The sequence below is a fragment of the Symsagittifera roscoffensis genome, chromosome 8 (genome assembly GCF_963678635.1).
Source record: "Symsagittifera roscoffensis chromosome 8, txSymRosc1.1, whole genome shotgun sequence".
Taxonomy (NCBI): domain Eukaryota; kingdom Metazoa; phylum Xenacoelomorpha; order Acoela; family Convolutidae; genus Symsagittifera; species Symsagittifera roscoffensis.
In genome coordinates, this window is record NC_087069.1 from 4,143,551 (window position 1) to 4,170,912 (window position 27,362).

The window sequence follows — 27,362 nt, forward strand, 5'->3', positions numbered from 1 at the left end:
AAAAAAAATGAAAACACCCGAATACAAGGTTCCTCCGCATTTCTCAAATGTTTGGAACAAAAAAAACAATAAGGTAGAAATAAAAAAGTTTAAAATTATAATTTTAAAGATAAAACCTACCCCAAATAATAGGATGCCGCGCCAAGCGTTTCGTCCTAAATGCATAAATTTCGGATATCTAGTGCTCGCTTGCAGCAAGGTAGAATTAAGAGAACTGAATACCTGCAAATAGCTCTGGGAAACGAACTGGTAGAACAACTGCCTCCTTCAGAATGTTGAGACTTCGCTCATAACAGGATACATTCATATCTTGATACAAAAAAGTATAGGCAGTTATCATAATCTGTGTGCTAGTCGGTCATGTTAAAGAATCGAATACGTTAAAATTGTTATTTGAACAAACGTTGTCGCACATTTACAGTGCATCTTTAGGTTTATAAAAACTTACACTTGTGGACAAAATTAAGCGCAAAATCAGGATTTTGTGCCAGTCGGTCATATCTGGAAGTTTGACCTTGAGCAATACGAACAAGATGGTTTTGTGGTCAAATGGAATTTTTCAAAAATTCGAATTGGACATGTCAAGCTCAGGTTTCTCAAGACAACTGAAAATATCAGAAAAATAAGATCAGAACGACCGAATTACAAGCGCGGGAAAGTGGTCAAATTTAGCAGCGGGAAATTGCTATTCGCAATTTCCGACGCTTAGTCGAACGAGATGTGCCATTCTGCCAGATTGTCACAGCGCAACCTTCCGGCGACACGAAATAAAACGAATAAAGGCCTTAGTAAAGAAAAATTACTGCGAATGAGGGTCTAGATATTCCGAAAATTTGAATTTTCAAAAAAAAATTTCGATTGACGGGCCAATATTTCGACGGCCATTTTGACTGAAAAGGACGAAAAAGCAGAACAACAACAAAAATAGTGAGAAACAGTCGTGCGGGAGCGTGGAGAAAACGGAGTCTCTTATCGTGGCAATAACACACGATAAGAACCTTAGCAGTGGATATTAGTGGAGAAGGAAGCTTCAGCGGGGAAGGAATATTCCGCGGAACCCTACGTGCCACAAATTGGGAGAGATAACAGCGTTATCTCGGGAAGATTACGGGAGCGGAGGCTTGGTCCCCCAGAGACTGTTGTATGTGAAGGGACTATATAAAACTAATTTTTAGCTACTCTGATGCCATAGAACTTTGAATTAACACCGGTGTAACTTGATATTTTAGAGTATGAGTATGAGTACAGAGCAGAAAATCAACTGGCAAGGTCGAGACGGTGAAAAACGAGTAGGATTGAGGTAACTGACGCCTGCCAGTCGTTCATAGGTACTTTTTTCACGCTCCGTCGCTGTGTAGTATTTGGGCGAATGTTACATAGAAGTTTTTATGGCGCTCCTGGGTGGACCTGTCAAAGGCATAAGACCATCATGATCAGCAAGCGTTTCAGCGACGAACCCTCCGCTCCGGGCGTATGCCCGAGTTAGAGGCCTTAATGACCGTTATTGTACTAGGGGGAAGGTGCGTACGCTCCGTCTAGTACTATTTAGCTTTTTAACTTAGTTAACACCGAAAATTCCGGGGGCCGGAGGGTCAGGTGGGAAGTCATGAGCCCGCTTGTCCCAAAGTCCCGGGACCAAAAACAAATAAAGAGAAAGCGTAAAACCAAACAAAAATAGTGCATAACCAAGAAAAAGCCAAAGATAAGTTTATTTGAAAACAAAAAAGTACAAAAAACAATAAAAAATCCAAAAAAAAGACCAAAAACAGTAAAAAAACAAAGTGACAGTTTATATGTTATTTCCGGACGGGATGTGATCTGACCTTCCTATTTGTTGTTGTTTCAGATTGATTTATATCGTTTCTGATAGAAAGATTGTGTGTTTTGGCGAAGGGTTGGATACCCTCCCTTGAGTGTGATTTGAGTATTTAAGCACGTCAATGGTGGTTTTGCCGGTGGCCGGAGGGTAGAGTGGCAAGCTGACCGACGTGTTCCACACTCAACCAGGACATCGGGGACAACATCCACAACGACTGTTGGGTATCGTTGAAACAATTTTGGTATCGTTCGGGTACTATTTCATCAGAACTTAAGTGGTGGGGGGCACGATTGGCGCGGTCCGATTGTACCCTCCATCGATTACAAATTTCCGAGTTAAGGGTCTTAATTCGGGTATTTTGGTGCAAAAGAGGGTATAGTACTATTCATTAACGACTACTAATAGGTTATTATCCTTATTATATATTACTTATCTCCTAATTAGACCCAAGAAACACCCAAATTTCGTCGAAAGTTATCGATTTTCGACCAAACTGTAGACCCCCAAATTTTTGGATATCCGAGCTTTTCCGAACAGCAAAAAACTTTTATATAGGGAGTAGCTACGTATTTCGATCCCCCTAACTAAAGAAACCGCGTGAGAAAAGACTCAGTAGAAGTTGGAAAAAAACAAAATCTTTCGATCAAAATTTCGATAATTCTCTGAATTTTGTCAATCTGTTTTTGGGATCGAGTTTTTGAGTTTTTAAAGTTAGAGCAATAAAATCTTTTGTATTAGGAGCGTGCTAACATAACGTGCTCGGCTGCCAGAAAAATTCTTGAGTAACCCTCCGATTAGCTCCGTGGATAGAGCTAACGACTTAAGGATTGGAAAAGGAAGGAATCGGAGGGTTCAAATTTGATAGTTATTGGCCAAATTTTTGTCTCCAAACCAATTTTGGTCCGGTTTTTTGCATAATTCCAGTGCCGTATAGGGCTACTACGCTCGTTTCAATTGTTTTTAGGCCTTTTCGACAGGAATTGCGGAAAAAGTTACTCAGAACCTATATAGGTGGTGAAAAAAGCCCATTTGGACAAACACGTTTTTGGCAATTTCTCAAAGACTAGCCAACCGATTGGGATAATTTTGGTACCATAAGTCGACGTTTTGGACCACTTTTCCGGACCGCAACCGTTTTTGGGTTGATAATCTCGGAAAAGAAATTTTTTTTTAGATTTTGTTGGTTCGGAGGGTCCAAATTACAGGTAACCCTCCGAGCGGCAAAACGTTTTATCAAAACACCTTTTTATCCTGCTGGGAAGGTTGACCGTGTCAACCAACCTGGTTTTAAGCAAGTTACACAGCATTCAGAGGCTTTATTGCGGTAAATTAACCCTTTTTCCTGATTTTCGCGGAACCCTCCGGAGTAACCCTCCGGAGTGACTTAAGCCCTTTAGCAACCCTCCTTAGTGGAGATTTTCCACGAGACCCTCCAAAGGAGTTAAAAACCACACCCCATAAGGAATTTAGCTTGTTTTGACGCTTTCTTAAGCTAGTTGAAGGCCCTTTTCAAAAACTTGAAAATTTTGGAAGAACCCTCCGAGGTAACCCTCCGGAGCATATTAACCCTCTTGTTGACCCTACTTAGTGAGTTAAGGGGGACCCTCCGAAGTCTCTTGGGTGACTAAGGCACCCTCCGAAGTAACCTCCGGAGTAGGCTAAGTGTCTTAACAACCCTCCGAAGTAACCCTCCGGAGTGAATTAAACCTTCTAACAATCTTCCTTGTTAGAAACTTGAGGAAACCTGTGGCAATTTGGGAAACGGAAAATATCCATTTAATTAAGATCATAATAGGATATTAGGCGTGCTGATTAGGATCATAGGAGCCCATTTTGACCCGGAAATTCGTGATCAATTTTGGATTCTAGGTCGGGTGTATCGGAAGTACCCGAACAAAAAAAAATTTTTTTTATTGTGATTTTGGTTGTGTGGTTGCCTTGAGCTACTTAATAGGAAAGTTCGGGCAATCCGGGAACAAATAAAAGAACACCTCGGTGAGTGTATTAGGCAAATACACACTCACTTGAGAAGAAAAGTTGTTCCCTGCTCTCGTGCACTTGGAGCGTTCCGGGTGTGGGGGAGCTTTTTCATAGACTTTAGAAGTTTTCGATCAGAGGTTGCCTTGAGCTACTTAATAGGACAGCTCGGGCAATCGCAGGACACCTAAAAGAAGACCTCGATGGGTGTTTTAGGCAAATACACACTCTCTTGAGAAGACTGTGTCCTGGGCTTCGTTCTTTCGGATCGTTCCGATTGAGGGAAGTCTTTTTCTTTAAGACTAAGTTTTGTTGATCTGTTTCTGAATCATCACTGCTTTTTACCAAAGATTGTTTGATTTTAACAAAGCAGTGACTTGATAAATTGTGTGGCGATAAATTGATACTGACGAAAGGTCGCTGTCACCTGTATGATATTCTTATCTGATTGTCGATTGTGTTTTGTGTGTTGATTATATCTTGTGAAAATTTTGTAATACTGTTATACTATACAACAGGGTTGAGTTAGCATTATATCAATACTGAGCAAGCCCTGTGTGTAACTTTAGCTGAATCGCTAAGATTGTCATTGAGAAATCGAAGAGGCAGCGTTAAGTAATTTAACTTGAACTTGTTGCGGTACGTGTGCATCGCCATTAAATAATAAGAATATTGTTATTTGTCACAAAGTATGCAGCGCAGGGACTCGTTAGGATCGACTACTGAGATTCCCAGGGTGAGCAAGGGCAGTCCTCGTTTAGCAGCGCCTCCGACGTGTTTGCCGAAACCGAATCGACTAAAGGTCAACCTGATCTTTCAGTGAACGAAATGAAACTAAGGATCGAGAAAAACCTCTGCTTGGTTTATTCGACTCTTATTTCGACGCTTATTCGACTCGACTTTGATCCGAGCGAGGACCTCGAGCGGGAAGAAGTTGAGAGGACGGAGGAGGCCTCGGAGCGTTCCGAGGTCGAGCCGCGAGAGGAAGTGTTTTTCAAGGGAATGTCCAAATCGGAGACCAAGAGTCATAGGTGGAGGAGAAAAAATTCACATTCAGCTAATACCCACTCATCCCTGACCAAGCAGAGAAACAACGCGATGATGTCGAGTATAAGCCCGAGTGAAGAACAACTGGGTTCGAAGGCCAAGAAGAGCTGGAAGTCTTTGTACGATGAGCGCATGGCGTCACTATGAACTGAAGGTTTATCTTCCAGTTATGACTACCCGGAGATAACCCATCCGGATGTGAACTTCACACCGTGCCCAAGGAACGACATGAGCAGGAAGGCGTCGTCCGCCTCGCCGACCAGGCCCATGTCAGATGGGATAACGATGGGAGCGTCATCAACGTTCGACAGATTGATGACGTCGATGAGCAGAAAGGCGGTGCGTCATCAAGCACCAGGCTGCAGCCGCAATTGACCTCATCTTCTTTGGGACTAACCCCGTCGTTTGGGGCCACTGGCGATATAAGTGACATGTTCGCTGGCGTAATGAATGGTCTGGATGAACTGAGACGGGACATGACTAAGAGAATAGATCAAGTTGATGAGAGAGCTCACCAAGGTCGAGAGAATCTGAGAGATGAACTAACGCACGTGAAGTCGCAGGCGAGGGTTGATCAGGCTCAGTTGATTCGCAACACCGATCAGTGCCTGGCGGAGAGCCTGGCACAGGCAAACAAGGAGTCACACGAAAGAGAAGCTAGGAAGACGAGGGAGATCGAGCGATTGTTAAACGATCATGATAGTACCTACGCCCACACGATGACTAGCCTGGAAAAATGGTTAGATGCCAAATCTGACTTAATGATGCGGAAGCTTGACGCGATCTTGAACGGGGGCAATTGGGAGGAGCGTCCCAACCCAAGGGAGCGCTCACGCCATGCGAATGATGGAGATGGTACGGGCAGCTATGCCAGAGCCCAGCAAAGCTCGAGAACGAACTACGAACCTAGGAATAGGGAGCGGCCAAGGGCAGCCCCGTCGAGGCCTGGCTGGACGAATCCAGTCCCGCCGGAGGCAGATGCTACTCCGGAGACAAGGTTGCCAACTGTGCCACAAGTCAGTTCAGTGCCAGATCTGACTACAGTGTCACAGGACACGACGATGTATGCTTCGATGTTTGAGCCTCTGAACAGATCTCTAGAAAGACTCATCACCAAACTCTCGAAGTCAACCGAGAGAGGAGAGAGGTCAAGAAGAACACTGAAAAAGCCGAAGTCATACGAAGACGAATCCGACGGCTGCATTGATACTTGGATAGAGGTGATGAAGTTACACTTTGAGGAAGAGAGTCTCTCCAAGAAACAAGAGTGCAGCGCACTAACGAGCACCCTGGAGGGTACTGCACTAAATTGTGCAATGGCGAAAAGAGCCAATGAGAGAGACATCGCTCGCAAGATATTCGACATCCTGCTGAATCGTTTCGGCTCAGGAGTACAAGGGCACCAGGCTATGGTGAAGTTCGAAAAGAGGCGTCAAAGAGATGACGAATCCATAGACAAATTTTTGGACGACCTTGAATTGCTTAGGAGGAGAAGCAATCCCGATGAGAGAATATCCGAGCGAAACTTGGCGATTGCTTCGTGTTCATGGACGGAGTAAAGAGTGAGGAATTGAAGACGATGTTGGCCACACACTTCACCCTGTCACTTGACCAGGTACCCACGCCCGATGATTTGCGTATGAAGTCACGCGAGTATTTACTCATAAAACCGAGGGCGCAAAACCGTTACAGCAATTATGGTAACTACAGCGGGACAAACACTGGTGCGAACTCCAGGTGGTACAAACCACGCGATGACATGGATAAGAGGAGGTCGTGTGCGAATTGTGGTTCGATGGACCATCACGTTTCCGCGTGTTCTGCATACAAACAGAACATGAAGGCAAAAGGCTACTTTCTCGATGACGTCGACGCGACCGACAAGGATCACGAAGAGTACGTCAGAGGGCTCATCATGAAATATGGTCCGAGGTGTTTCTTCTGTAATTTGGAGGGACACTTCAAATCGGATTACACTCAATTTTGGGATGCAGTGGCGGACGCGAAACATCCCCGCCACGAAGAGGCGCTTTCGGGTGTCAAGGCCAGTCGAGCACGTCTGATGAACGAGGTCGAGTCTCGGAGAAAGGACACGACACCGAGCACCTTTACGACTAAGAAGGTAAAGACACTGCCTGACGAGGTGGTAGCCTCGAACCTGGAGGCAGAGTCGGCTAGCCCACTCAGGGTGGATTACGGTCTGGCGGCAAGGACAGCGTTGCAGAATGTCAAACAGGAGCTAGCCACGAAAGAAATGGAGCAGTGGGTAAGGTCGGAGCTGGAGAGCACAGATCTTTGGGAAAGTTTTAATATTCTGGGTAAAACGACGAAAATAGAAGACAAAGAGGAACCCAGGAAACAGGGACTGAAACTGAACGTTATATCTGGGAGAACTTTCGGCATGACGAAGCAGGGGACAAAAATAATGTCCATTATCTCAGTCGCAGGGCACCAGGTGGTCAAGAACTTGAGTGAACCATCCGAGATTACACTAGTCCACCTGGACATCTATGCCGACTACCTGAAGGAGAAAGATCCCAAACTGGACTCCAGGGCAGTGCGAGCGCTGCTCACAACAGGAGGTCCGAGGCTGATGAAAGTGGATGGACATTACATCGATGTCCATGGCCCATACCCGATTCTAATGAATGTGGATGGCATCAATATCTACACAAAAGCTCACATAACTGATGCGAACGATCAGATTGGCCGGATATACATTGGTCAAGAGGAGCTGAAGGTTAGACGAATCGGACACAACGACATGCTCGAACAAGATGCGGTGCACATAGGTTGCGAGGCCGATCTGGTCGCACACGTGCTGGACGTGCAAGGCAGACAACTTTCAGAAAAGGGACTGCTAGACACGGGAGCAGTGGTTAGTGTCATGCCAGTCAAAACTTGGACCGACATGGGTTTCGAGAGGTCGGATCTCATACCGACAAACATCAGGTTGGCAGCTGCCAATCAGGGAGCGATCTATGTGACTTGACGAACCCCGATCATTTCACTGCAGCTCGGAGGAAGACATCTTTGGATGAGCTTCCTAGTAGTGGAGAATTTGGACGAATCCGATCAGTTCATCTTAGGAAGGGACTTCGTACGCAACTTTGATGTCACAATCGATCTCAATGACGGGTTGATTAGGATCAAGGATCCTGAGAGAAAGTATGAAAAGAAACCCCTTAAAAAGATCTTAATTAACCAGGCCAAGGTGCCGATTTTTCTGGATCGAAAAGTTAGATTAAAACCAATCCAAGCCGTAGTAGCGACGTTTAGGATGTGGAATGAGCTCAGCAATGACAGACAGGTGTGTCTGGTACCAAATCCAAACAGTAAAAGCTCAGCTATTTTAGAAAGAAGCTTCTCACTCACTCAGAGCGGACTGTGTGTGAGTGTGTTGTTGAACACAGAAGCAACAATAGTGACAATACAGAGGGGAAAGAAACTTGGCTATGCTTTGCCTCTGAACACAGACTTTCAGAGTGTGTTGAAAAAGTTTGATGTAACTAAGTGTCCATTGCATGCGAACCAAGAATGTATAATGAAGAGAGTAAATGAATTGAAATCTTCTAGGAAACTGTTTTCAATGAAGTCGGAAACAGATGATGGGCTGTCTAGTTGTTCCAACTTTCCTGAGAGGCCGACAGAGACAGAGTTAGCAGCGAATAAACCGGTCCTACCTGAGATAGAACATTTGAAGGGCAAAACTTCAGACATGGAACTAGATTCGCTCAGAGCGGTGCTAAGTCGGAACGCAGACGTTTTTTCGAAGCATAAGGCCGACATAGGTTGCTGTAATTTTGTAGAACACGAGATTGAGATAGAAGAGGGCTGGGTACCTCATAGGGAAGGGGCGAGAAGGATGACCCCTCACAAGTCAGAAGCGTGTAGGAAGGAAATCGAGATGCTAATGGAGTATGACATGAGCGAGCCGTCGAAGTCCCCGTTGGCTTGTGGCGTGGTCATGGCGAAAAAGAAAGGGGGACAACTCAGATTTTGTTGTGATTTCCGTTATCTGAACGCAGTGACTATAAAGGACGCATACCCGATTCCCCGCATCGATGAGAGCCTATCCAAGCTGGGAGACGCGAAGTTCTTCACGACGTTGGATTTGGGCTCTGCGTTCTGGCAGGTGCCACTCCGAAAGCAAGATCGAGAAAAAACAGGCTTCGCGTGCGAGCTGGGATTGTTCCAGTGGAAGGGGATGCCATTCGGATTGTGCAACGCGACGGCCACATTCCAGCGACTGATGGCCCAGGCACTCACGAGCGTCACTAAGAAATACGGGAATCTCATCATGTGTTCTGTCGATGATGTCGTGATTGCAACACCATCCTTAGAAGACCATATAGAGAGGTTGGAGGAGGTGTTTTTTTTGCATGAAGCAGGCGGGTCTGAAATGTAAATCCTCTAAGTGTGAAATCCTCAGAGATTCCATAAAATATCTGGGCCGCCTGGTGGATAAACATGGAGTGAGACCAGATCCTGAAGCGGTTGAAGCGGTGCTGACCTGGAAGGCACCTAAAACAGATACACAGCTGATGAGTTTTTTGGGATTCGCTAATTATTATCGAGAGTTCATCAAGGGGTATGCTGACAAAATATACCCCATGCAGCGGTTGATGAGAAACAAGGGCAAAAAGTTCACTTGGACTGATGAGGCACAAGTTTCATTTGAGAACATCAAACGTGAACTTTGCGAGGCACCGGTCCTCGGCATGCCAACAGAGAAGGGGATGTTCGTGCTGGACACGGATGCATCAGTGGTTGCGGTATCAGGCATACTTCACCAGGAGCAGGAGTGGAACGGGAGAACGGTTCTTCGTCCGATAGCCTACGGGAGTAAAGTACTGAGTGATACTGAGATGAAGTACGGCGCACCAAAAGCGGAGATGTTCGCGGTGATCACTTTCGTGTGGAAAAATACAGGGCCTACTTGGGGAAGGCTCCCTTCAAGTTGCGTGTGGATAATCGTGCCCTTGCCTGGCTGAAAACCTATTCGATGGATCAAAGTTATATTGGTAGTTGGATCGTGCGCCTGGATGGATACCACATGATCATAGAGCACCGTACCCGTGACAAGCACCAGAACGCAGACAGCTTCAGTAAAAAGACAGAATTCTATGAGCGCCTCGAGGAGAAGCAGGCTAATCAATCGGAGATCAAAGACGGGTTTTCATTTCTGGACAAGGAAACCTACGACAAACTGCCACTTACTAGGTGGTTAGATAAGTCAGGGCATCATATACCCGGACACCCTGACCTTCCAGTGGAGACGGCCGCGGAGATAAAGGTTTTAGCCAGAGGCGAGCCCGTTCCGTTGGATCTGCTAGTACGATCCAATTTGGTACAGCAAGAACTTACCAGGCTGGGTATAAACAGCATGGCTCTATTGAACAGGACGGTGAACGTGGCGGCGGACGTCATGGGAAAGCTCCGTGACTTGTTGGACAGGGAAGTGGATAGGCATGATCGTGAGTGGATGGAGACCATGCAGCGGTTGACTGTCAATGAGAGAACAGAGGAGGCCAGTGTCCACTCGCAGCCGAGGTGTTGAACGTGATTGCAGGTCAATAGTCAACCAGCTGGTGAGCTCGATGCCGAAGGAGGTCTTGTTGAGAACTTCGTTCACTGAATATGGGACACTGAATCAGTCCCAAGCCACAGAGAAAGTCAGGATCAAGTCGAAATGCAGCTTCGCGAGGAGAGTGCATTTCACGGATGCAAGAGAAGAATACGAGCCGAGCCCAAATTGTTCGTCCGGGGACGAGACAATGTCCGGGGAGTCTGATACCTTCGAGCACGTCAGGGACGACGTGTCTGAGGAGTCAGACACTTTTGAGCCCGTGCAGGACGACTCGTCCGGGGAGATGTTGACGAGATCACCAAGGGGCAGAATTTTGTCCGGGGAGTCGGATTCAAAGCAACCAATGGACAGAGTTTTGTCCGGGGAGTCGAGAAACATCACAGACAACATGGAATATGATGTTGGGGAATCAGTCGGCTCAAGTGTTGACTCGAGGCCCCAGTCCTGGGACAACACATCTGAAACAACTTCCAATTCCGATATGTCAGTGATCGCAATCCACTCCTTGTTGGTAGTTTGGAAGCAGCGCGGGCTGGACCGAGAAACGCATCAGGTTCCAGACAGGGACAGATACACCTCAGATGAAGAGGGCACTGTGGTAGATAATGCCGCAGACGAGCTCGAGCTGATAGCAGTTTCGAAACGCCCAACCAGATTGCTGCCACATGGTACGGTCGTCCGTACCAATCTGGAACCATCTAAGCAGGAAGCAACGCCTTTGAAAAAGATATGGTGTGTCAAGTTGATGGACGATGCTCATGCTCCGGAAATAATGAGTGGGCAAATGAACGTGGTAAAGACGTATTTGAAAGCCAGGTACAGGCTGTCGGATCTCCAAAGGGCTCAACGAAATGATAGAATGACGAGCAGTCTGAAGAGATGGATGGAGAATAGAGCACCTGACAAGGGAGACTTGGAAGAAAACAGCTACAAGATCTTGAAGCAATTCTACCTGAAGATAAAAGACTTGTTGTACCTGAACAAGGACGGAATCGTAGCCTGTAAATGTAAAGAGTAGGACAAGGTCCTTTATAAGTACAATTCAATAGTGTTACCACATTTGTACCAGACCGAATTGCTCTTTCGATCACATGATCAGATGGGCCATCAAGGCGTGGACAAAGTGTACAACAGGATACAGAAACGATTCGAATGGCCGGGATTGAAGAAGGCTTGTGAGAAGTGGATCGCCGCATGCCTGTCATGTCAGCAGGCGAAGGATCCCAGGAAACTAAGGTTCCCCCTACAGTCAATAGAGTCGTCGGGATTCAAGGAAGTGGTGCAAATTGATCATCAGAAAATCTGCATGACAGCAACGGGCTATAACCAGGTGCTGGTAATGATCGACCATTTTACGAAGTATGCGGAGGCAGCACCCTGCATGACAGCATCGGCGGAAGAAACATGCGATCATTTGATAAATGTGTGGATAGCGAGTATGGCTGCCCTATCACATTCCAATCGGAAAATGGCAAAGCATTCGTGGGTGATCTCACGAAGGAGTTAATGAGAAGGTCGCAGGTAGCGCAGGCCCACTCGACCACTTATCACCCGCAAACGAATGGCCTAGTCGAGAGGCAAAATCGCACATTGGTATCCATGCTGAGAGTCTATTGCTCACGCTACATGGATGACTGGGACAAGCACTTGCCGCAAGTGATGGGTGCTTACAACAGCACGGAGCATTCCACCACGGGAATAAGTCCGCACATGATGCTAACGGGTCACGAAAAAGCGCTTCCGTTGACGTTTTTCTACCCTGAATATGAGGGGAAGAGAACAGCACCGCAAACTTACGTGCGGGATGTTATTAGAAGACAGCAGGACCTCAATGACTTATGCAGGAGGAACACGCAACAGGCGCAAATTAGACAAAAAAGGAGGTTTGATAAAAGGACAGCCGATGCAAAAGCCTACTCAGTTGGCGACTACGTCTGGGTGTTCCAGGAAGTGGTTCCACCAAAAGGAACCAAGAAATTATTAAAGAAATGGCGTGGTCCATTTCAGATAACAGAGGTGCACCAAGGAGGTCGCTTTTATCGATTGAGCACTGGAAGAGCAGCTCATTACGAAAATATCAAACCACACAATGCCTCGTCAGAGGACTGGTGCATCCCAGCGGACATGCAAGAGGGAGACTATTTGATAGTGGATCCTGCTTGTGAGGTGAATCAAAGGGGTACTCGCGACAAAAACGATCGTAATGAGGTGGTGGACGACTGCGACCTACCACTGGATCTGGAGTTGACCGAGCGAGTAGAGGAGGACAATGAAATTTTACCTTATGCCGAGGAAGACTGGGATTGCCCGGAACAAATCGAAATTGACAAAGGAATACAGCCTGATTTTCCTCTCACCATGGAAACACGCCAGAGCAAGAGAGGAAAAAACAAAAAGAAATACAATCCGTACGGCGAGGATTTCGTCGTAGACAGGATAGTTGTAAGTGATATGATGGACTCGCTGGTAGGACTGGACGAAGTGGCGGTGCTAGAAGAAATCAATTTGGTGAATGACATGGATCAGGATTGGATCGACGATCGATCAGAACCGGAAGTGGAGTTCGAACCAGAAGCGGAACAGACTCATGAGTAAGAACTAACGAACTTGCGGGTGCTCGAATGGCTCCATGATCTGCCGACAGATCCAAAAGAGACGATTCTGACGATTCAGGACGTCGATAAAGACGGCATCAAATACGCCAGTCATGACAATACCGAGTTCAACTGGGTCGCCCCAGATGGTCCTCTATGTGTTCCACAATCCAACCTCGATCTCCTAGATTTTTGGCGATCGACGTGGACGTCGATGGATATTTTTGTCCGAGAGTGGGGGTAGGACTCACCCACACCGAAAATCTGATAATAAAAAAATTGAAATCGGCAAGAGAAACCGGAGAACTAGAGACAGAGGGCGAGAATGCTAAAAAACCACCTTTTGGACGAATTTTTTAATCGTATTTCGACCTACCGAACCATTATTCAAACAATATCGTCATAACGGACAGCGATTTCATACTCACGGAACGCATGTGCGCTATAGCGATAACCGCGGACGTAAGCTTCAAAACAGCACTAGCGGCTGATTTCAAAAGAGAGTATAAGAACATCGAATTTTTATGGAAACAGAGGCCTGGTGTAGGAGGGCTGATAGCGCTGCCCCCTGTTGCATCACAGATACCAGGGAAATATTTGTGTTTCCTGGTTACCAAGGCCACTGATAGGCAACAGGTAGATCCAGAAAGCTTGGTATTGGCCTTGACTTGACTCAGGGATTTTTTGGTTGAAAGAGGATTGACCTCTCTCTCGTTACCAGTATATGATCCTAATAGGGGAAAGCTACATCCGAGAGAGTTGTACGCACTTGTACATAGGATATTTTCAGAAACTGACATAGAGGTTTAATTACATAAGAAATACTATCTGAGCATATGCTAGGAATTACGTTTGGCGATAAGTGGTTTTTATTAAGTTCACTTGATAAGAGTTAGTGTCAAGTTTAGATTGGGATTAGGTTTTAGGTACAATATTAGGGATTATGTTTTTATGTCATAATATAGATGTGTGATGTTTATGTGTTATGTTATTGTTATGATATGTTTTATGTTTTGTGTCATAAAAGACCTAGAATACTCCAGGTCATCAAGGTGACAGCGCTCATTTGTGCTATCCTGACACAGATACAGGTGGACGATCCACCTTGGTGCTATATTTTTAAATCAGAATTGAGAAGAGAATTTCAATGAAGAGTTTTAAAGAGTTGAATGATGTTTTATCCAAAAATGATGGTTTTAAGTCGCGACTTGTTTTTTAGATCTTGATTGATCAGGAATTGTTTATTGAATTCCTTGAATCAAACGAACCAGGAAGAAACTACACGACAACAAGAATCAACACGATAAGAAATGGGTGACACGAACGAACTAATGGAATTTCTCTCAGCAAGTCTAGGAGCGACTCTAGACGAGATCTATCAGCGGCTGATCGATTGTGACTTTACACGAGAAGACCCGGGGCTGGCGATGTTTGTGATCCCGCTCCTCAAGGCATTAGGACGAGAGGGTCGAGGGAATCGCCCTACAGAAATCGTGTTGATGTTGGCCTTCGGTGAGTCCGGGACCGCCGAGAGAGGTCGAAACCGACTGATGAGATGGCGGCGTGGATAAATGTCTGGCCACGAACTGGCTCGTGAGCCAGGACTAGGTGAACAGAGTGACCACCGGCTAGGTGAGATGCCCTTGCCGGTCCAACCTGCGCAGCCACTCATCATAGCGAAAAGACAACGTGATTGGCCAGGCCCGTCACATTCGGTCGACTCTCCAACAGCTGCTCCTCCTCCGAAGAGAGTGAGGGTGAGCGAAATAGAAATCCAGACGTCGGAGACGATTGAGACGTTGGAGAAGAAAGAGAGAGATCAGAGCGAGCTGTGTGCCAAACTCCAGGAGTATAGGGCGATAGCTCGAGAAAGAGACGAATGGAAAAAGAAATACGAAGATCTGCAGGTGGCCTACAAGGAGGAAGAAATAAAGCACCTGAAGGAGCTGTATATGGCAAAGGTGAGCCAAGTGTCTCAGGAAGTTCTGGCGACAATGAAATCCTCGGAGGGATCCAGCGACACACGCCCCAAGACAAGAGTACAGGAGCTGTGTGCATCGAGAGGGCCCGAGGCTCCTCAGCAGACACAAAAGTCTGCTTCCAGTCAGACTTACACGATACCAGACTCTTCTGACACCTATCTCGCTCCTCAGTTCCAAGAATCATTCAACCAAGTGACCAGAGCAACAATGGATGAGATCAACAGAACCACTGGGCGGACATTGGGTAGGATCGTTCCTTCCCAACGTCGTGATCATTCATCCAATAGCTCGGAGCGAGCAACCCGCACGGTACCGTCCTCGGGGACTGCGCATGGCGGAACCTTTCAAAAGTCCCGGTTCGTAGACATTAGGAAGAATCTGATGGCACGTCACCAGTTCACGCAAGTGGCCGCGGAGCATCCTCAAGCCTGCCTGAATGACATGAGCTGGACCCCCGCTACGAGCGACCAGGTAATTCCCCCAGGGAGTCGCCACTTGATCATAGGAGACAGTTTGGTGAGGGATCTGAATGAGATCTTCGTCTATGGTCAGACTACCACTCTGTCCTTTGGAGGAGCCTCAGTGGCTCAGGTCATCAAGATGATGGAAATCCAGAGCGAAGATCATCTGGATACGCTGGTAATAATGCTGGGAACCAACGACATCTCGAAAGCCCCAGTGACTCCGGAGAGCAAGTGGGAGCCTCTATTGGTATGCCTCCTGAATGAACTAAAGGAGAAGTACAGGCCCAGGCTTGTGGTGCTGTGCACGATACCACAAAACCCGCTGGTGGGCACCACAGTGGCAGATTTCATGAATGGCACTGTGACACGGTGGAACGAAATGATCCGCAGTCTGGTGAGAAACAACCCTGGCGAGCTGCGACTTCTGGATCTCGAAAACATGCTGCGCATGATTGATCACATCGTGCTTACCAGAGATGGAATACATTTCAACACCCAACGAGGGAGACACTGGGTCACTGATGTATTTCAGACGTAGTTGAGGGAAGTGGAGCAGGAGTCGAGGGCAACCAGTTCTCTGGCTCGGACCAGCTCGACCGGAGGAAATAGAATAAGGGCAAGCGTGCCCGAATCCCTCGTCAACCGCCTAGGGCCCTTGGCAATGGAGACGGCTGCAGCCGCACCCGTCGCTCCGAGCTCAAACGTAAGAGAGAGGCTAGGGACTGCTCCTCCTCCCAGAACACAACCGCTTGAAAGCCGAATCGGGAGATCAGTTAATCAGAACAGGAACAACTCCCAGTTCATGTCTAGGAGGAACGACCCGCCTGCCACGGCAAACCCTGCTTCAGCAGCCGGACCGTCTACGAGCGCCGTGCCAGCGGAGGGAGTTGAACCAGGCAGCGCGCTGCTTTGGAACCGATCAGACCCTAGTCATTGGGGACAGTACAAGACGGTCATGTCAACGACGTTGAACATGAATACCTTGACGTGTCGGGAGGACGCAATGAGAATGATCGGCGGAGAAAGTCCCACAGTGTCGCGACTATATCGGATACCGGGCGTGGATTGGCTGCTAGTAGAGCAGGAGCAGTTCAGCTCCACGACTACGCTCCGGCACGCAGACTTGAATGGATTGCCTCAGGACAATACCTTTGGACCTTTGAATACCCGGTCTCTTACGGACGTCCGCCAGAGAGCCCGGGAACTGACGCCACCTGCTCGTAAGGGCAAGTTTCAGGCAGATAACAAGCCTAATAACAAGTATCACAAGATGTACAGGCAGTTTGCTAAACCACCCGGTCAGACGCCTGGCGAATATTCAAGGGACTACCCCCGAACGACCACGGTGGATGGAGATGACAGAAGATATGGGAAACTGAAGGCCCCAGTCGGTGACGGCCTGTTTGCCGCTTATGATCCCTTGGACATGAAAGCTGCCAAGTATCTGATTGTGGCCAGTTCAGATTATCTCTATACGCCCCGTACTCTCTTTTGGCCCGACGTTATTTTCTTGACGGCGCCTAAATTGGACTGGGGACAGGCAATAGGCATGATGATAAGTGTACGAAGGGTGGTCAGCATGGAGCCGCAGGTGATAGTGGTTGCAGGCTCAAATGATCAACTGCAAAGCAGGGGCTTGTTGACACGTCTGACGGATGGGTCGATCCCGACCAACGAGGTCATAGGGGAGGCGATAATGACATTGCTCTCGGCGATGGCTGAGGTAGAAACAGCAGCAAAACAACGTTTCGCCCAAAATATAGTGAAGGTGGTCTTTGTGTTGTCACCAGGGTACGCTGCATTGCCAGAACACCTTCAGTTTGTGTACAGGATGGTCACAACGATAGCAGAGGGACGGTTCAATGTGATAATTCCTGCCCCGAACAGAGTGGTAGACCCCAACAATTACTACCCATCCCGATCTGAGCTTCCTGCCGTTTGGGCTGACATTTCCAATGCCATACAGGGACTCAAAGATTGTAGCACAACTCGGTTGGTGCTAGATGAGGTTCTGGGGTTGGAGCTGTCCAACTTCGCCAGATTGCTGAAGTTGAGACCATGGGTAGATGACGATCATCTGTTAGTACAACAGGTGGCTGATGATCTCTGGTTCAGACAGATGGATCACGCAGAGAATGAGCAGGGAAGGACAGTCAGAAAAAAACATGACATCAGCGGAAGAAGATCTCATGGCAATGGCTTTGCGCACGAAGCCGCACAACAACTCATGGTTGTATTTGTCACCAAGACTGTGCACCTTGGGAGAAGACGCGTTCGAGCATGCGCCGGCAGTGATTAAAGAGTTACACGTGTATCTGAAGAACTTGTTTGATGCCCGGGAGTTGGCCGGGGGTATGATGCTGAAATTAATGCAGAATGTAAACACGATGTCGTTGGGCAAGTTCCAAGCTGACGTACTGGCCACGAGGGCACAATATGAACGATCGGATGCCATCTTGGGTGGAATGGGAGTGGGATGGACGCCATCCTTCCTGTTGAAGTGCTACCCGAGGGCATCTCGGAGCCTGATCGCGAGCTTTGTCAAGGATATCAGGAAGCTGTCGATTGGCCTGATATTAGCCCTGTACGGGAAATTTGGTCATGAGAATTTCGTGAAGGGACCGGCGAACATCTTCACCCAAGCGTTGGCAGATTTGAGATTGGATGGACTCCTGACTCTGATTGCCATGACCTACGGTCCACTGGGTGATTTGCTTGTGCTGTTGCGTACCCTGAACAGCTCCAGGGAACAAGTCGTGAGTTCAACGCGCAGTTGGAAACCGCCTCGCTCAGGGAAATGAAAGACTGGAGGACTCTCCTGATCCAATATCTCTTGCAACAGAACAGAAGTGTCACGGGAAGATAAGGTAGCGACGGATGCGGGTGAATGTAAGCAGTATTATGGCATGCCCTTGCTGACAGATTTGGCTGTCATGATGCGGATCGATCCGTTGGCTCTGATTCACGGACTGCGGGAATTCGTCACGGTGGTGTATGGACCGGTGATGTCTTTCGCGTTCCCGGACGTGCAAGTCAAGGCATACAGGAATTCTGTGTTGTATGTCAACCTGGTCTCAGTCGTGGATTGTTCCGTGCTGAATTGGGTAGAGCAGAGGGAACTGAGAGGGCTGGCCAGCGACGATAGGCTGTTCGGAAGAATAGCGGAGCCAGGTTGGATGTTGATGGATTTCAACAACCACTTCATGTGCCGAATGGGCCGTGAAGACCTTTCCCACATCCAGTTTAACCCGAAGCTTTGGAATCTGAGACCAGTAGTGAAAGATTCAGGAGCGGCAATGAGAGTCCCACTCTTGCCAGAAGCCTATGCACACGCGAAAGAGAACCAGCAAGGGCGGCTTTCCGGGTCCAGGCCGCTGCCAGACAAATGCCCTCGTTACCCACCGATAAGGAGGATGTTGTTGGGAGTCACATCTCCCGTCATTGCCCCTCGCATCGGAGCAGCTCGTGAGGCAGAGAAGAGAATGCTGAAGTGGAGTGAAGGGATAGAGCCGCGCTTCATCAGCTGGAATGTTGCAGCCGCGCACACGTTCGACTTCTCATTTCCTGATGCTTGGAGTAGGAAAAAGATTAAGGCACTACCTTCCAGGAGACCAGAGGTCTCGGCTGAAATGTGGAACGAGGTGTATACTCCCACAGATGACTTATCAAGACTGAAGTGGCCAGGAGGAGTGAAAGTAGTGATGCTGGAAGTGGCAAAGGAGAGCAGAGGAGGCTCATACAAAACGATAGAGGACCTGGCACCACATGGCGAGGAGTCCGTAGAATTCCTGGTGAACGATGAATTGTTTTATCACGCAGGAGACATGATCGTACCGGCTCGGCCGGACTCGGGCATAGAAACACGACAAGGCCCGTCAGGACCCAAGCCGAAACCTGATGCAAATGACGATGAATTGATGGATCGGGACGATAACGAAATCGAGGGAAAGATGGAAAAACTGGGTGAGACGGATCTAGGAGCGTTGGAGAGAGACTTGCTAGAATACCGGTTCAGTGAAGACGACGAGGGGGAAGTCGATGGGAGTCTGTTGCTGATGACGCCATCATCTTTCATGTCCCCTACAAAGGAGGCGTCGGCGAGAGAGTGCCGAAGCAGGGATCCGCAAAGATTGCTCCATGAGTCACCGAGGAGGAGAAAAATCGAAGAGTCAATGAGGGTATCCTTCCTGAGTACGCTGCCGGAAGAGGAATGGGAGAGATATCAAAGTGAACTTGAAGGCAAGACAGGGGCAACCTGGAGCCGAGTGAACTTCATGGAAAGGTCATGGGACGTGATACGACGGTATGGGACGCAGTCCATAATGAAGGTGGGATTGAACCAACCCATCATGCGTGAGGTCCTGGAGAAAATAATAAACTCCATGGAGTCTGATGTTCTGGCCGAGTCAGTTACAGAGGACAGTGTCGATGATCAGCAGGTCACAAAGAAATTACCCGTTAGACGAGCCAGAAAGGGGCTGAAGCGGCTGAAAGGGAAGACAGGAAGTCGAGCCGTGAACCAGAGAGTGGTGAAGTCAAAAGCCAGCGCAGTGGTGGCCTCTCTGACGAGCGCAGGTCGTTCAGGCGAGAGCGGGCAAGGAGATGGTGCGACGCTGACCGGGTAGAAAAAGAAAACCTGATACCCCCTATGCTCTTGGCAGGTCTGACCACGACAGCCATGAAATCAAAGAAGACAGCACGAACCCTGGCAGACACTAAGCTAGAGATGGAGATCATCAGTCAGTGTGGATCTGGAGGACTTGAAGATTACAGGCCCTCGCGAACCAACATGGCCAAGTTGAAACTGGAGGGACAACTCGACGTGGTCGAGTACAGTCGAGTCACTGTGCCGGAATCGGTCCACATGGGAGATCCAGCAGGGGGTTATGTGGAAATGTTGAAGACGAGGAACTCCGCGAGAGGGCACCTGATGGCTTGGAGCGAGAAGCGAGCCATGCAGGAATATCTGAAAGGGCTTACGGAGAATTCTAACCTAAATCGGAAAGAATATGGCACGGTAATGCCCTCGGAAGCGAACGAAATCGGGTTGGAAAAACTGCTGGAAATCTCTTGGAGGGCAGCCCTCCAAAGATACTTCGACGAGACGATGCATGCACCTGCGACGGTGGCAGCGTACCTGGATCATCCGTGCACGAGAACTGACCTGCAAGTACGGTTGGTTTGGTGCTTGATGGGCATCAAGAAGGCGGAATATGAGGCCAGTAATGATTCGAAATCACGGGAACAGGAGCTGCATTTGATGGGAGCTCTGCGAGCGTTGATTTCAAAAGACGATTCTGCGATAGCATGGGCTCAGCGTAAGGATGCCCTTTGCTTTGTCAGGTTCGTGGTGGATCGTATCCCTACTCCTGTTTTGGGAGAATGCATAAAGATCATTCGGCAAAAGTGAGTTGATTGCGAAAGAAACTTCCTTAGGGCACTCCTGGAACTATATCAGGATATGCCGTTGATTGTACCAAATAGGGAGTCGAATGACATGGAAAACTATCGCAAGTTGGAAGAAGTGAGAAGATATTCCAACAAAGAATTGAAAGTGAGCCGGGAGTTGATTGAAACAGTCAGGGGACAAAAAGACTTTGCAACACTAGGGAAACTGAAGTCGTTCCAATATGTGTCTGGCATACCGGGGATGGCGTATAATCCCTTCGTGAATGAAGAAGCCAGGGAAGCGTAATTTGACTATGAGCAAGTCATAGTGCTCAATTTCTGGGTTGAACGGATTAAAGAAACTGGAATGCTGATGGTGGAACAACCCAAGCTGGGAATTATCTTAGAAGAACGAGTGGTCGAACTCTCGGTTCCCGAGCTGAAGGGGCAAGTGAGTTTTGATTGTGGTTCTTGGGACGGTCCCTTGAAAACCAGCCTAGTAACCCTGGGACATGACGGCGGATATCACGTTAGACCTGGATGATGACGCGAGTCTACATGATCTGGCCATGGTACACCATCTGCTGGCCATGAGGTTGACGAAGCGGAAATGCAACCCATCCACGGAGCTATCCGAGGAAAGCCCATCGAGCAATTGGTTGAAGCAAGGCACATGTTTGGCTCAACATAGTGGGATGGAAGGACATGTTTGCAACTTGGGACACTGCCTGATTACGCTGAGCGAGCAGCATCGACAACTGGCACGATTGTACGGAAGATTGAGCATGTCGGATAAGAGTGGCATGGACTTGGTCGTGGACTGCCATGGGGTGACGGATGTAACCTTGACCACAGCCTTGGGATTTTATAGCATGACGAGTTCGATAGAATCGCTTGAGCGCCTGGAGCGTGCCCATGAGCTAGTGACGTCCCTCAGCGTGGAAGTGTTCCCTGGAGCATTGCAGACAGAGCAGAAGATCGGAGGCTGGCGAGAAGCTCTGGAAAACGAAATGAATCTGAAGGATAGTGAAGCCTATCATAAACCTACTGGTTCAAAATATCTGGTGGAATCAAGCTCCGCGCCATATTGCAATAGTAGGTATCCTACGCACATGGTGGTGATGGATACGAGGACGCAGCAGGTGTTGATTGACCAACTTTCCTCTGTGCCAAAGTGCGTGAGGTTGGCCAGAATGTCGGAGAGGTAATATGATTTGTTGGCGAAGATCTTTCGGGCAGTCCCGAAGAGATCTGAAGGCGAGTTGCAAGACGTAGTGGGTGAAGAGTTCCTGAGATTGAACGAAGGTAATATGAGCGAGTTCCAAAAGCAGAAAGCGAGTGGAGCGTTACCCACTGAATTCCCCACCATAGAAGAGAAAGACGATTTACACAGAATTATGATGGAGGTGGAACCGTTGCTGGAAGCCTCAGGGTATCGGACCCGAAGAAACATAGTGAAAACCCATGGGGAGTATCCTTGCCACTGCTTGGCGCAGACGTTGTGGTACCCCAAACCCGGGAATCTGATGCTAGTATGGGACGTGGAGGAGTTGTACTCTACGGGGTTGCCCGATCAGAATCAACAGGTGTCAATCGTGGTGGTTAGTGCCATGCTGGCAGTGAGATGGTTGGAGGCTAACGCGGACACAAGTGAACAGGAGACGGCCGTGCCGACTCCTGAGCAGCTGAGCAACGTGAATATGAGCCGTGAATTGGATCTTTTCAGAACCAACTGCAAGGTTCTGAGAATACCCAAAGCCATTGAAAGAATATGTTCAAGGCAAAGGTTGATGCCTTGGTTCCGTGCAGTGATGACGTCATGGATGTATGAACGCGCGAAGCGTCACATGTCGAGGAACACGGAAGCCTATCAATCTTTCCAGCTAGATATAGGACCGGGATCCTATAGGAGAGCATTCCTAACGTACAGAGACGCGGTCACCACGGCGGTGAAGCGAGTAGCTAGAGCGCCTTGTATAACTGAAGATGAGAAGAAAGAGGTTTTAAGAGCTGACCTAGAAAGAAATGTGAGCCTATGTCTTCACAACAGCTTTTGCAGGAACCGGGAGCAAAAAGTGAATGTGGACCTGCTACCTTGTTGCAAACCGAGGCTGTTGGAACAGGAGAGTTGGGGTACGGCCCGCAACTCCATGAACATGCTTGAGAAAGTCCTAGAAGACAGCGAAGCTGAAGATCAGGATGGAGAAGCAATGGAATGAAGATGATGGAACCAAGAGGACTAGTGAAGACGTGAGCAAGAAAAGAAGAGAAGGAGAAAAAACTTGATTGTCTTTGTGTGTTAAAACTTAAACCAATCAACCAAATTTGATTATTGAACTTGTTAAACTTTTTGTTTTGATTTAGTTTGGTCAAACCAGACTTTGAAAATTGTTACAATTGTTAAAATTGTTGAAAGAAAATCTAAGTTATACTACTTATGTATCTATATAGAACATAGGTGAGTATATTTACCTATTTAAACACGACTGAAGTTTTTAACCTGTGTAAGACACAATTTCACTGTGTGGCGGCATGGTAAGTTTGGGTAAACTCGCTCGAGAAGGGTGAGTAACTCAATAACTTTCCTAGCCACAGTGTTTCTTGGTTTTAATATTGAAAGGACTGCAAAAATAACTGATTATACTTGGTGAGTGACGTTAAGTTAATTTTAACGTGTGCGGCCCGTGCCACGTCCCAACTTTTTAATCACAAAGAGCGAAAAAATGTTTTATGGCAAGTGACGTAAGTAGTCAGAAAAGAAATTTTATCTAGGACACTCCTCATGGTGCGAATTTTTTGAAAATGTTGAAAGGCAGTGAGATGTAGTAGGATGCCATTTGTGAACACGTAGTGAGTTGAGGTGGAATAGATAAATTTCATTTTCTTATGCGATTTGTAAGATTGATTACAGAGAACTGGAACACTACTTGACGATAACCCGGTGTTATGCGATCAATAGGGACATTGATGGGGACTTGTCCGGGGAGTATGTGCCATTCGGCCAGATTGGCACAGCGCAACCTTCCGGCGACACGAAAGAAAACGAATAAAGGCCTTAGTAAAGAAAAATTACTGCGAAGGAGGGTCTAGATATTCCGAAAATTTGAATTTTTAAAATTTCGATTGACGGGCCAATATTTCGACGGCCATTTTGACTGAAAAGTACGAAAAAGCAGAACAACAACAATCATAGTGAGAAACGGTCGTGCGGGAACACGGAGAAAACGGAGTCTCTTATCGTGGCAATAACACACGATAGGAATCTTAGCAGTGGATATTAGTGGAGAAGGAAGCTTCAGTGGGGAAGGAATAATCCGCGGAACCCTCCCATGCCACAAATTGGGAGAGATAACAGCGTTATCTTGGGAAGATTACGGGAGCGGAGGCTTGGTCCCCCAGAGACTGTTGTATGTGAAGGGACTATATAAAACTAACTTTTTAGCTACTCTGATGCCATAGAACTTTGAATTAACACCGGTGTAACTTGATATTTTAGAGTATGAGTAGCTAGAAAGAGGAAAGGGTCAATCCATCTCTAATGGATTTAATATAGAACTGTCATACAAAAACATATTAAAATAGGTTGTTCGAGCCGTGTTTTTAATGGCAATCACGTAGTCTGAGGATCCGAGACTCAGCCATGTGGTTGTGTTCGCATGTAAACGAAAGCTTATCAAAAGTCGTTTGACTGATGGCCTAAAAATAGTAACTTTTTACTTAGCCCTAAACAGACCAGAAAATCAACTGGTAAGGTCGAGACGGTGAAAAACGAGTAGGATTAAGGTAACTGACGCCTGCCAGTCGTTAATAGGTACTTTTTCTATGCTCCGTCGCTGTGTAGTATTTGGGCAAATTTTACAAGAGTAGAGCTGTCTTATTCGTGACAGGGGACAGAAAATTATCGAAAGTAAAAGAACATCGGGATTCAGTTGGACCAGAGTGAACCTTCGGTGGAAAGGTAGGTTTTAAAAATGGTTCTAAAAATTTGGAATAATGTTGTGTATGACAATTTTTATGATCTTTGATCATTTTGAAGAGATGTTTTAGAATTTTTAAAACCTGAAGATGCACAATGATGTGCGAAAACGTTTGTTTGAAAACTCATTTTCTTTGATTGGAATTCATTAACAGCAAACTTCTCAAGTTATATTCAATTATATTCATGCTAGAGTCGCTAGTTAAATCAGTTACTCCGATTCTCGAGTGTGCCGATATGTGAGTACTCAATTTAGTTTTCTTGAGTGTGTTTTATGATTGTTATGTTGAGGTAAGATTAGTTTTAGGTTGATCCATCTGAAATGGATCAAAGTTCCACTGTCTAAGAAAAAGTAACTATATGGACTGTTCCGACCCTGTTTTTAACGGCGTTCGCGTATTTTGGGTATTTTGAGACCCCAGTATGGGGACGTTCTTATTTTCTAGAGTGGGGGGTGTTTTGGTAGTGGCCTTGAAATTCTTGGGGGGAGAAATGAGCGATCAGTTAAGGTACTTGATAACATTGAACTGCCTGGATGGGAATATGAATGAAGTGCTATCAATGGGCCCGAAGCATCCCATTGGAGACAAAGTTAACGAAACACACTTTTTGGCAGATATCCACATTTGTCTCTCACAACTGAAAAATCAAAACACATCTGGTGAACTTTATGTGAAATAGAAGCCGCGGCAAAGGCATTTGCAAAAAACGTAAGGCAACCCCAGAGACAAAGCCGTTGAAAAAACGAGGAAATATCTCAAAGATAATGGGTTGCTGGCTGTGCCTTTTGATAAAGGGGTTGGTTTTTGCATAATGAGGAAACAAACGCATGAATCAAAGCTGGAATCCTTGTTGCAATCTGCTCAGTTTGTGAAAAAAAGATGCAACCACTGATGAGATTATACTGAAAATTGAGAAGGAACTTCAAAGAATTACTAGCCATGAACAAAAGAGACCAGATAAATGATCAGTTATATTCTAAGATGAGGTCAACAGGGGGGCAGCCCGCCCGTTTGTACGGTTTAGCTAAAGTACACAAAGCTGAGACACCCCTACGACCAGTACTATCACTTTCAGGCAGCTAGTACTAGAATCTGAACAAAATGCTTGCCAAGTTTTTTGACAACATCGATGGAGCCAATATAGAAACCAATAGTAAAGAGGCCAGAGAAACAATTGAAAACATTGAATCTCTTGATGTGAAAAGTTTTTACACCAACGTTCCCTGAAGGAGGCAATTGAAATTGCTTAACAGAAGCTGTACAGCCAGGAGTCTCCTCTTGAAATTCAAAGAGCAACCATGAAAAGGCTTTCGAATATGGCGGTCAGCAAAGTATATTTCAATTGTAATGGTTCATGCTATGTACAAGTTGATTGTTTAGCAATGGGCGCGTCTCACGCTGTAATTCTGGCAAACTTATGGCTGAAAGAGTACGAGTTTGTTCTAAGACAAGAAATAAAGGTGGGAACGGAGATAAAGCAAACTAATGACAAAAACGGCTTGGGCCCATCTTGCAGCAGAAAATTCACATATGGATCAAAGGGGGTTGAATGCGAGAGTTGCCTTGAAAAATATCCGATGAAGCATACGTATCAATAACCGAGGTATTCTGGTACTGTGAAGGCTGCTGCCGAGCTAAGAACAAGGAGAAGGATACTCCATACGTGAAATTGTTCCTCGGGTATGTGGATGACATTGTTAGAACAGTCAGAGGGGAGCCGAGTTGTCTTCTCGATGCCGCCACTTATGTTCATCCACATCTGCCTTTCACTCTAGAGAAAACTAATTCGGAGGGGAATTTGCCGTTCCTGCAGTTGGTACGAACTTGCAGTTGGTATCAAAAATCAACAGATACAGGGACTATACTGAACGAAAGAAGCTGCGCCCCAACTCAGTATAAGCGTAGTATTATCCAACGCACCGTACACAGGGTTTTTAAGAGTACATGTAGCTGGGAGCAATTGATAAGGCTATGGAAACTAATAGGGCGCAATGGCTGACAAATCAGTACCCTGAAAATTGGTCCGCAAAGGTGGCTTCAGACGCCTTGTGCAAGATCATCGAGGGTAAGGGCAAGCCCCTGAATAGTGAGAGGTGTTTGCCAATTCAATCACCAACGGATTTGAAGCCCCAATGCTGATGGTGCAATATAGAGGTTAACAGGTTACGAAAATTAACTAAAGTTCAAGTGGTTTTCACCACAACAAAACTAGAATCATGTTTACAATCACTGAAGTCATCATTTTCTAATGACCTCAAGTCAAGAGTGGTTTATAAACTGTCTTGGAGTGGATGCACATCCACCTATGTCCGACGAAATGTTCGACATTTGACCACTAGAATTGAGGAACAGAAGAAAACAGACTCACCGGTAGGCCTCCATCTTCAACAATGCCAACTTGTGTGAAATAGAGCAGATCTTAGTTGCGAAATTAGAGATAGGTCAAACAACCAAACAAAATTGTTAACACTAGAGGCAATACAAATCAGGAAAAAGAAACCGGGCTTGAACACGCGCGATGAG

General features: G+C 46.8%; 1 protein-coding gene across 2 annotated transcripts in view; it reads right to left on the reverse strand.

Annotated features, from left to right (window-relative positions):
* LOC134853403 (vacuolar protein sorting-associated protein 4B-like) overlaps positions 1–27,362 on the reverse strand; it is a 117,126-nt gene that overhangs the window by 16,499 nt on the left and 73,265 nt on the right. The window contains exons 2-3 of one of the 2 annotated variants that reach the window (XM_063869397.1): positions 223–309; positions 121–155 (exon numbers count right to left, since the gene is read on the reverse strand). In XM_063869397.1, coding sequence (XP_063725467.1) covers positions 121–155; positions 223–307 — 120 coding nt within the window. In that variant the 5' untranslated portion in view covers positions 308–309. Of the gene's footprint in view, positions 1–120; positions 156–222; positions 312–27,362 lie in introns of both variants that reach the window. The other variant, XM_063869398.1, reaches the window with a different exon arrangement.